This window comes from Phalaenopsis equestris, unplaced genomic scaffold (genome assembly GCF_001263595.1).
Source record: "Phalaenopsis equestris unplaced genomic scaffold, ASM126359v1 Scaffold214401, whole genome shotgun sequence".
Classification (NCBI taxonomy): domain Eukaryota; kingdom Viridiplantae; phylum Streptophyta; class Magnoliopsida; order Asparagales; family Orchidaceae; genus Phalaenopsis; species Phalaenopsis equestris.
Window position 1 is genome coordinate 186,919 of NW_018233187.1, and position 11,665 is coordinate 198,583.

Here is an 11,665-nt window from a genome sequence, read left to right on the forward strand (position 1 = left end):
AGTCATTCAAGAGCGGTTAGAGGATTTGGACGGTCGATTGAATGGTCAAATAAATTCCAAATAGGACAAACTTATAGTCAAATCAAGATGAGACAAATCCAAACGGCTTATAACATCACTTCACTCTGACATCAGTAAGGCACTTAGACATTCATAAGGCATCATTCGATCAAGCGAATCACCCTGGGTTGTTTGATTGAGTGGTGGTTTCATTCAATATTGACGGAGGATGTCACTCCCAAAATCTATAAATTGAGTCCTCTCTTCATGAAGAGGGACTTAACCTGAACCTAGTGGAGGAGGTTGAAGGGGAGATGTAAGCTCTTGAGGATTCTTGAGCTCTACCACTGTCGAGCCACCTCTACCGTTGGACCACCACTGCCCGGCTGCAACCATCGTCGAACCATCATTGCTTGATCGTTGTCACCGCTAGACCACCACTGCGCAGCCGTTGCCGCGGACCACTACTGCCCAGCTGTTGCCGCCACCAAACCACCACTGTCAGGCCGCCACCGTCAAACCACCACTGTCAGGCCGTCACCGTCAAACCACCACTGTCAGGCCGCCACTGGCTCCCGACCACCACTGCGTGATCATCACCGTCATCACCACAGTAGCTGTCGTTGGACCACTGTCATCAGGACACTGTCATTTCCATGATGAATTACACCACTCCCATAGCAGAAGTCACCTCACTTGTGTAATCTTGCTTCCAGCTATTAAAGGGCCGGTGAAGTCTTACAATTTACATCAGCTGGAATTATTTCAATTGGGTCAGTGTCCGTGGTATTTTTTTCTTTTGGATTTTCCCCTGCTATATGTTATGTCATTTTTTTTTGCCTGTGTGTGTGTCGGGTTTTTATACAACCCCAAGGCATTAATATACCACTCTACCGCCGTGAATTAATGAGCACGCAAGAATAATGTTAATATATATGAATGTACAATTCTATGTAGTTCTGGGGTTCATTTCCTTGATCAAGTGAGAGATTTTAAGAATTCTTGTGGAAGTTATCTCCTTGGACAAGCGTGAGACCAGTTATATTGTGAATTTTTCTCTTTTTTTGCCCCTCTTTTTTTCTTCTTCCTCAATACGAGGGTTATTGGTTTGAAGGAATGATTATGTATATTCAGATGTATAGAATCTTAATTCCTTCAAATGCGTGGATTTTAGTAAAGTGTGCATTGTTTTATTTTTATTTTTGCTCATCTTGCTAATTTCTAATTAAATAGCATTTGATTTTCATCCTAGTTTGTTTCTATCGTATTTTCTGTTTTCAATTTTTGCTAAGTAATCAAATGATTGTTTGCGTAATAATTTGTATATTGTATATTGCTTGCTTGTTATATAATTTTGTGCATCTATTATTACTACTACATTAGAAATTCTAAACCCTTAGACATCCTTATCTTAGAGCTTCAAGCTTACTCACAATGTCTTTTAGATGTTGGTCATAAGATGAGGGTCAATTAACATAACTATAAAATGATATAATTTACGTCACTACCCACGAATACCCCCTCCTATTCTACTCACTGGAATAGAGCGAGAGATTGACACAGTCCCCAAAATTAACCGAAACAGCACATAATACTTGACATCATTTTACTCCAATCTAGTAAGTTAATTTTTGAATTAAGCTGAAGCAATCCAAATTTTTTTATTAATTTCATTTATTGACTTGCCTCAAAATTTTTCTCTTTTATAATAGTCGTACAACAAAAATATAATCCAAAAAATGAGTTATATTCTACTGCATCTCAGTTTATTATTTTCCTTTTTTTTCTCCTTTCCCTTTTCCTGTGAAGACAATTATGACAATCTAATAAGTTACAAGAATCAACAAAGTAAATTAATCTAATATATAACCCAGATACTTAAGAACAATAAATAACATGTTTGTTTATAATGAATAGACATAATGGTAGAATTACTATATGTGATTTGTACATTACTATAACATTGAGTACATAAAATTTATAATAAAAATCTTGTCTTTAGAGATAACAATATAATTGCACAAATAATTTTATTGCGTCATTTTCTATTGCCTGATTTCGCTTCAGTTTCAGAATGTATATGCACGATTATTTTAGGGTTTTGGCTATCATAAGTTTAACCCAAATGCTACGTCATCAAGTTCAGTAGAGCTCAGATGAAACCTGATATTATCACTATAAAAGTGCATTGATGACTATTTTGTTTCTATACATGGGGACCTTTTCTGCTCCACCTTTGTAGGTATAAAAAATATACATTGCTAATATGTCCCTCCATAACATGATATTTTTTGAGCTCATGTTTTCATAATATCAATAAATATATGGTTCCTTTTAAAGTATGCTAAGTAATTATATATGCAAATAAACAACTAACAAATATTAGATGTTTTATTTTAACAGTACGACCAACTAATAAAATATTTATATAATCAATATGTATTTAATTGTGATTTTTTATCAACCAAATTTTTATGCTGTTCTTTACTAATGAATATTTTTATTTGGTTGTAAATTTGCATTCCACAATATGAAGATTTTACAATGCATTTGGATCTAAAGTTAGGATGTAGCAAAGAAGCAACGACTACAAGTGAACCGGATGAAGAAATAACATACCTCGTTTAGTGAGATGCTTGAGATTGTTGAATTAATCAATCATTGTCTTGCTGAGAGAGACTAAATGCTTTGGGGAAGGAAGCCATATGTGTGGACTGTGGGTTGGATTCGTTGTGAAAGCATGTTTTGAGAATGAGTGGTGCACCTAGAATGAAACCAGAGTAGAAAAACCTTATGGCCACGATTATTTCCGCTGCTATGTTGACCTCATTTTTAGTGAGGTCTAGCTTTCCTCGTAGGGTTGGCTCTAGCCTTAAGATTCTTCATTTGACTATCTTAGAACCTTAGAAAGGAGACCCATATCATTTTAAAGATTCAAATGACTCCTCTACTCTTTTGGAAGTTCCACATGTGGTTCTTGAGCTTTAGCACTTAGAAGGTTGAAACTAACATGAGGGAACTCAAAAGGAGTCCCTATAGGACCCTTAAGCCCTAAGATTGCTTTTTGCACAAGTTGCACCTTCGTGCACACAAACTTCGCAATTCGAACGATCGACACTTTCGATCATCGCAATTCACATCGTCTGTATCGTTATTTGTTGAAAGCTTGAATAAATTTTTGAAATGATCGATCGCGAGCTGAAATTTTGACGAGAATCGAATTTGACGCATTTTTAACCCGACCTTTGACGAGTTTACTCAGACGACCTTGGATGACGAAACGGACTGCGCCGGCGCGTCCAGAACGTCGATTTTACCTAGGGGAGGTTTATTTTGCCGCGAGAACGTGTCCGGATGAAAATGCGGGAGGCGATAATAATAATAATAAGATTATTATTATATTATTATTATTATAATAATAAAGAATAAAAAAAAATTTCCCTCTCCCTTATCGTTTCCCCCACACGTGGCCTATACGCACGCCGCCTCACCCTCTCTCCTCTCTCCCTCATCTTCTTATCGCGAACAGGCTGCGGCTCCTGCATTTTCGAGCTGCGAACAGCCTCTCGACCCTTCCCATTCGCGAACCCAGATCGATCTCCCCTCTTCTCCTTCGGTCGCACACGGCTCTCCCCTCTGTCTCGATCCCTTTGCCCTTATCATGAACCCTAGTGCTCCCTTTTCCAGGCGTCGATCTAGCTGTTTCCATTGCTGACCTGGCCTGTCTCCCCTGTCGCCCTTGCTGCAACTTGCCTGGCCGCTCCTTGCGTTCGGTTCACCACAGGTAAGTTCAAGGGATGTCTCCTCCTCCTTCTTGGCTATAAAAGCCTCTCTTGGGGGGAAGGTTTTGGGTTGGCCAAAAATTTTGGGAAAAAGGGGAGGTGCTGCCAAAAAATTCTGGGTTGAGAATTTGGGGGTTGTTGCATCCTTGGTTGGCTGTTGTTAGATTGCTCCTAGTCGCATGTGGTGGTCGAAGCTTTGCTGTTCTTCCTCGCTGGTGACAAAACCCTAGTCGGAATTTTTTTTTTCATTCTCTCCCGAAGTCTGCATTTCCTTTCTCTCCTTTCTAAGATCATTTGAGAGGCTTCAGCATGCAAAGCATGCTTGTTAGGAAAGATTGTTAGGAAAGATGGAAGGGCAAACATGGCACACAATCTTTATATGCTCACTCTTAACTTTTTTTATCTTGGGACAAACATATACATGTGCGGATTTTCTAATTTTTATTAGTATTCATATCTTAACGCTTCAAATTTATAAGTATTTATACACTTAACACCTAAATCTAAATACATGATACTTACATGTTTTTTTTTGCATACTAAATATATTTTCATACTTGATACTTAATAAAAGAAAATTTTGCAATTTTCGGATTTTAAAACATTTATATATATATAGCACCCGCCCTTTGAAAGTGTGGAGATTTTCTTTTTATTCATCAAGTATTTACATTTCTAACACATGAGTTTCAGTTTTCTTCCTCTAAATTGTTATGAATTTGGGTGGTATACATGTAAATCTGTCATTATTATTATTATTATTATTATTATTATTATTATTATTATTATTATTATTATTATTATTATTATTATTATTATTATTTGCATACAAAACTTGCTTTCAATGACAATTCTACTTATCATTACTAAAGTCTGGGTCTATGGTTGAACTCATTCTCAGTTGTTGGATACATTTCTTTTGTTGGATTTATTTTTGTGTTGCTGAAATTACATTTGTTGGGTTACCTTTTGTCAAGCATACACTCTTATATCATAATGTTGTGTTTACAATGCTTCAACACGATTGAGTATTTAATTGAACACCAGCTTCAAGTTGTATCTTTGAATTGTTTTAAAGGAAATTCGGATGTTTTGTGGACTATTTATAATTGCTCGATCACTTGTTTTGGGGGATAGTTTGACTAGTGGCTTTTAGTATTTTATTTGAGAAAGGTAAGAACTTGATATTTCTATTTGGTTCTTGATTCATAGGGGTTTCGAAGCTTCAACTTTCTTTTATATATATGTATTCGTTCTATATTAACAACTCTCTATTTGGGATGTCATGAGAATATGGGTTTGATCCAGTTGGGAATTTAAAGTTGAGTTTAAATTGAACTGTTAGTAAGCTATTTATAATTTTTATGGGTATTATATATGCCAGCTTACTCGTGAATGAAAATTGGAATAGTATTTTATTTGAGGAAGGTAAGAACTTGATATTTCTTTTGGGTTCTTGATTCATAGGGGTTTCGACGCTTCAACTTTCTTATATATATATGTATTCGTTCTATATTAACAACTCTCTATTTGGGATGTCATGAGAATACGGGTTTGATCCAGTTGGGAATTTAAAGTTGAGTTTAAATTGAACTATTAGTAAGCTATTTATAATTTTTATGGGTATTATATATGCTAGCTTACTCGTGAATAAAAATTGGAATAGTGGTACCATTGGCATGCCATCCTACTATGTCATTAAACTGATATTATTCTATCATTAAGCTGATATACATGGCTTCAATTGGATTACTTTGTTTCTAATGGCTGAATTTGATAATTTGAAGATATTAGCACTTTTTTTGGAAAGTTTTGTACATCAAGTATGTAATGTTTACATATGTATACACTTGAAGTTCAAACTTGAAGGTGGGAGGATGATGTTATAGAATCATTCAAAAGATTCTTGATATGAGATATCCAAGATTATTGTTATAATGCATATGGAATATCGAAAGGGTTTGAAAGTTGGAAAAGTTTTACATGTGATGCTTGTGCGTGAGTCCTGAAAATTCGATAAGTTTACTTTTTTTAGAAATCTGAATTTGATTGTTGTATTCGCGAGAGGTCTGGAATTTTGACAAGGTGGCTTTACACAAAATCTGAAATTGTGCGGGTTGTTTTATTTGAGGTGGGAGTTCATTTGACTTTCTTTGGGCTTCTTTTGAGCTATAGTTTTGAGGTATTAAGGGTGACATTTTCGATGCAATATGAAAGATTTGGATGACATGAATGCAACATTTTGGTTTAGACTTGGGTGTATGAATGTATGAGTGTTGTGGGGCTATGTATGTAATCTTTGCGTTGGTTTAGACTCCTTGTTGTTTCGACTTGCTTAAAATGCGGTTTGGAAATGATACCTTTTGGGTTGATTCGTTTGCATAATTGGAGGAAATGATACCTTTTTGGGTTGATTCGAGGATCATTGGGTCGCCTTTTTGGGATTTTTTGTCGATCATTTTAGACGCGATTTTGAGGGTCAATCCACCTTTCACCTCTTCGCTCTTTCAGGTGGATTGATCCCTCCTCTCTCTCAACCAATTTTTTCTTCTTTTCTTCCTTGCTTCTTGGTTCGATTCAGGTGCTTATGTCTGAAACATAAACACAAATATATAACCGTCGTTATATATGAACTATCAAGCAAGGTTATAAGTTCGACGGTTCATTATGGGGTGGGCCTTGATATGAAGGCAAGAGGTGGTAGAACGAAATAATATTCCATCCTACAACATTGGGACCAAATCCCGGGGCCCGGTAAAATGTAGAATGATAATATTATTCACCTACACCAGACTAGCAGAGCACCCTTGCCCTCTTAGGTTGTTGGCATTCCTAGCCCGACGGTGCGATCGATTTGTGAACAATCATACTTTTATAAAAATGACAAAGACAAATACGATAAGATCAAATACATTGTTTTCAAAAGTATTTTGACTACCAAAATAGATACTATTTTTCTTGTTTGCATGAAACCTACACGCATGTCAAAATATAAATTTTAATTAACATAATTTAATTGTCCACTTGTCAATTATCGGTACTGGGCTAAGGAGTATTCTCTTAAGTTGGTATAGTAGGACACCTTTCTAGTTGAATGTCGAACTTTATACATACGGGTGACCGATAGTTGTCTTCAGAGTCCCTTGAGAATACCTAAATCTGAGTTCACCCGAACCTGAAGGCTTATAGTCCACTTCGGCATTTTTATTGTTTCACTTGTTATTTCCTTCGAGATTTTTTTGTCTTCTTGCAGTTTTCTTTGAGCTTATTTTGTGAGTAACTTGAGTTTTATTTGATAAGTTATGAGGTGGGAGCCTCAGGCAAAATGGTAATTTTGGTGTTTTAATGTCTTAATTAAATTTTAGGATTAATCATAGGGTAAATGGGTAATATTTATCACAATAAACTTTTGAATGATTGAAACACAATGGGTTAAAAGGTAGAAACCAATTTGTCATCATTTTATGATAAGGGTAAAATTGTAATTTCACTGATCATCTAACTTGAAAGTCAATTCAATAGGATGATCCTAAAGTAATGTGCTTATGCCATGGAGATAGTAATTTACTCACTCAAGGCCCACCAATTGGTGATTAAATGTTAAGTTTGATATTAATGAGGATTGAAATTCCATTTCAATATTTAATTATCTCAAATTTACTTTGAAGATTGAAATCAACAGGGCCTAATAGTGCACTAGGTTCGACATGTAAGAATTGTCATAACTTGGGATTAGAAAAGATGGACTTAATTAATTGATGATCACTTCCGAACACTTCAGGCCCTACTCTAATTTTGGGCATTAAAATCTATAATAACTTTGGATTTGCCCTTTGGAGTACCCACTCATATAACTGTCAAGTGAAATGTTAAGTGACTATCTAACTTCCTTTGAAATGTCAAATTTCACTGAGTAATAGGGTAGTTTAACTCAACTTCGGGATGATTAATAAAACAATATAATAAGTTCAAAATGAACTCAAAACGTTTCAAGAGGTTTTTAAAGCGATTCAGGGTCATTCCCCTGAACACTTTGGAGTCTCTTGGATATTTTGAAGGATAAATTGAACTTATTATACTTCGTTCTAGAAAATCATCCATTAGGATCTTTTAGGACTCATTGGGTCATAGTTTGAGGTTTGTTTGATACACTTTCATCTACTCTTGCAATTTATTTAATTTTCTGTAAAATTATATACCTGCTGCAAGTTCTAACATTTCAGCAAATGTCGAGAAGATGACAGATATGCTTTTATAGTGTTATTTAATTTTGTCATTTTATTTTATGCAATTTATTTTTGCTGCAAAATATTATAGTTGCTTGGATGTGTAATCTACTTTTCTTGCAAAACCAAAACAACCATTTTCAAAAATTAATCAGCTTTTTCAAAAATCTAAAACAAATTATTTCAAAGGTAACCATAAATCTTTTGAAATATCAGTAAACATAAAACGTTATTTTGAATTTACGGGAGTCCCTCGGAGGAAGTAACCCACGATCGCTAACAAGATCTCCTCGGTTTTAATGGGTTTTACAACTCGTTTAAGCTTAGTAAATTCAGAAGAAAATGATGATACCAGAATGAGGGAGCCGTGAGATTCTAATCGGTGTCGTTCTAATCAATTTTCAAATCCCTAATGATATTTAAATAACCATAACCTTAGGAAACATTTGATTTGACACCAGGACTTGTCACATTAGAAAACTTAAACTCGCTACGACGAGGAGCTTTGAGCTAACATCGTGGGCAACACGGTCATCTTCAACAACACAACATGTTTACCACCAGCTAAACCATTCATTAGAATTAAACAACAAACCATAAGGTTTCGAGGTCGTTCTCTCATTGCGACATAAATCTTCAACTCATCTTTAGGTCTTTGCAAGATCATGTTGTGCAATATAAGCCCAACTCGCTTTAGGATTTCGAGGTTGTCGTTCGTCACGACTTAAATCCTCATATCATTCAGACTATTTGTGTGATCGTTTCACACGAATATAAGCCCTGATTAATAAAACTGGCAGGATGAAATATTTAAATATTTCTCCTCTAAATTGAAACCAAACCATATGATAACTTGAAAAGTCACCGATGTTCTCTTCATGATCCATGACATCACATAGTTTTTTTTCCTTTGGATTCCATAATAAATGTTCCAAATTTGAGTCATTCTACTTTCATACCTTTTTGTCCGATCTTTTGAAAAATCCTATTCCTTTTAACTCCTAGTTATCGAGAGTTTCTTAAGTGACTCGAAGTATAGGGGTTTGCCTTTATAAGAAACTTTCAAGAACCCAACTTAATATAAACCCTATTTAATTTTTCGTATTAAATAGAGGAACTTGTCGGTCAACATAAAAAAAATATTTTTTTTGTAGACTTAAATGGATGTCATAATTTTTTTTAGTTTATTTAATCGAGTCTCACCAGTAAGTAGTATGCCTATCCTTCGGGATAAATGCATTGCTTGCGGTATTAGACTCGTTTATTTAAATTAATGAGGATATGAGATCGGTCCGATCTTGTATTTACAAAATTTAAAATACTATTTTTTCCAAATTATACATATTAAGTTAAATTAAAATGGATGTTGGGATATCCATCCTAGCAGCCGACAACTTCTCAGCTTTTTTTAGTGCGGACATGCTAATATGACCACCATGTTGACAATTCCTCTCGTCCAAGTACTGGTGACAAAGGTTGATCAGTTAGGTGCAGGCAGCCAGAGAATGGAGAACTTTGTGACATGAGGAACTCAGATGGAGGCAATTTCATTATTTGGAATTGTCAAGTCTATCAACAATTGAAGTACTCACCATGCAGTGAATGAATATTGGAGTTTATTTTGGTGACAAGGAATTCTTTGTTTTGCTTTTGCCCGATAGTTGGTGAAGGGGTGGTCATTTTCCTCTCAATTTGCCATAGTGTTTCGAGATTTGCTTATTGTTTTGCTGTAAAGAAAAAAATTAGAATAGAGTCAGTAAGAAAAGAGTTACCTTCTTAAAAGTATGCGGAGTAAATGGTTCACATTTTTTTTCAAAGCATTGAAGTATAGCAATGAAGGTTCAACATTATTGAGTAATTAGGTAATTAATATTTCTAGACTCTTACCTTTTAAAACTTTGACTGTTATTATTATATGGCGAAGAGGCATTGATATGTAGTTGTAAAAACTGACAATAATGCTAGTAGATTAGATTACAAAAGATGACTAGTACATTGAATTTGATGCCGATGGTAGAGGAGGCTTTCAACTATGTGGTGAGAAGCCGTTACATCATATGAGAGTAAAATTTGATAGGTAATTCTGGTCGTAGTTGTGTTTAGACAAGTAGCAATGGAGGGCTGTGGCATTTATCTATGGCAATGAGTTGCTTTTGGGAAGTGGTCATGCATGACGAGTAGCATTGGCACCTTGTGCTGTATTAGAGCAAGCATTGCGAGGAAGGGCTTTAGTGGGGTCAAGTGCCAACAAGAGATGCGAGTGAGAGTGGGAGGGCAACAAATAAGGAGGGGATTTCATACATATTATTCACCACTCACTAGAGGATCCTTATTTAGGAATGAGAGCAATGCTCTAGGGTACACTCAAATAACTTTCATTACTTTCCAAATATAAGGAATTTTCCTGTTTAATTGTGGTCCTACACTAACAATTTATTTTCAAATTTCTTCATTTTGATTTAGGATGTGGAGGTAAAATGTTCAGAGTTGATGAATTATTTTCAAAATTTCATTAAAATATATCCTTTGAAGTAGGATTGATATCATTGCAATTCATCATTTTTGTTGTTGCCTTCTTTCTGCAATGTGGAGCCAATTTTTTGCCTTACAAATAGAACACACTGTACATATTTTGCTGCACAGAGCACCGCTACCCAGTCTTTGGGAGTGGATCCCCCAAAAGGTAATCCATATTTGTTGTTTATTTCATTGAGAGCATTTTAATGATTCTCATATTTTTGGTTCCCTGAATTTTTTTATATAAAGAGATGGGCTCAATCTTTATGCTATATCAGAGAAATTAGGATCTTATTTTCTCTGCAATCAATGAACGGTAAAATCTACAACGGTAGCAACAGGATATAGTAATGAGTTGGTGAATTTGTATAAACTTTTTCCTATTTCTTTATGCACGGATACTATTTTTGATTTTCCATTCCTTTGAACTCATGATATTTGAAGTAGGTTCACTTAATTTTCAACATTTTCTTCCTACCACATTGACAGTTGCGGCCCTTCTTTCTTACAGGCCGCCATATACTTCAACAAAATACAGTGCTTCTGCTTCGAGGAGCAGACGCTGCTCCCCGGGGAACAAATAGATATGCCGGTGAGTTTTGTTAGTTCACGTTAATTCCTTAAATCTCTCCTTAACAATGGCATATGGTAACTCTGCAGGTATTTTTCTATATCGACCCTGAGTTTGAGACAGATCCTAAAATGGATGGCATCAACAACCTGATCCTCTCCTACACCTTTTTCAAAGTTAAATGAGAGTTAGAAAATAACTATTTGAGAGTGGGTTGGCCTGATATCAGGAGATGCATCTGATTCTCCTTATTTCTTGTTAAAAATATTACGAGATATTTTATAAAGATTTCATGGAGCTAGCTTTAGAATAGTAATTAAGCAGCCCTGATGTTTCAATTATTTTATCTCCCTATTAGAAACTGGGTTATTGATCAAGAAATTTTATGTCAGTTGTCTATAACTAATGTTATTGTTTAAATTAAGGTAAATCCGAGCAACAGCGGAGTTTGTTGATCCTGAAGCTGGGTATGTATTGTACTTCCTAGAGCCATGCATGCATAATTTCTAGATCTTATATACCTCCTCATTGCATCGAGAGTATTAAATTTATGAGAAGTTTATATATAT

The 11,665-nt window shown here is 35.3% G+C and overlaps 1 protein-coding gene across 2 annotated transcripts in view; it reads left to right on the top strand.

The window, feature by feature from the left end:
• The window catches only part of LOC110037071 (cytochrome c oxidase assembly protein COX11, mitochondrial), a 23,655-nt gene extending 12,218 nt beyond the window's left edge, over positions 1 to 11,437 (top strand). For both annotated transcript variants that reach the window (XM_020741645.1, XM_020741647.1), the window contains exons 5-6: positions 11,037 to 11,117; positions 11,186 to 11,437. In XM_020741645.1, coding sequence (XP_020597304.1) covers positions 11,037 to 11,117; positions 11,186 to 11,281 — 177 coding nt within the window. In that variant the 3' untranslated portion in view covers positions 11,282 to 11,437. The remainder of the gene's footprint in view (positions 1 to 11,036; positions 11,118 to 11,185) is intronic.
• Positions 11,438 to 11,665: the final 228 nt, after the last annotated feature.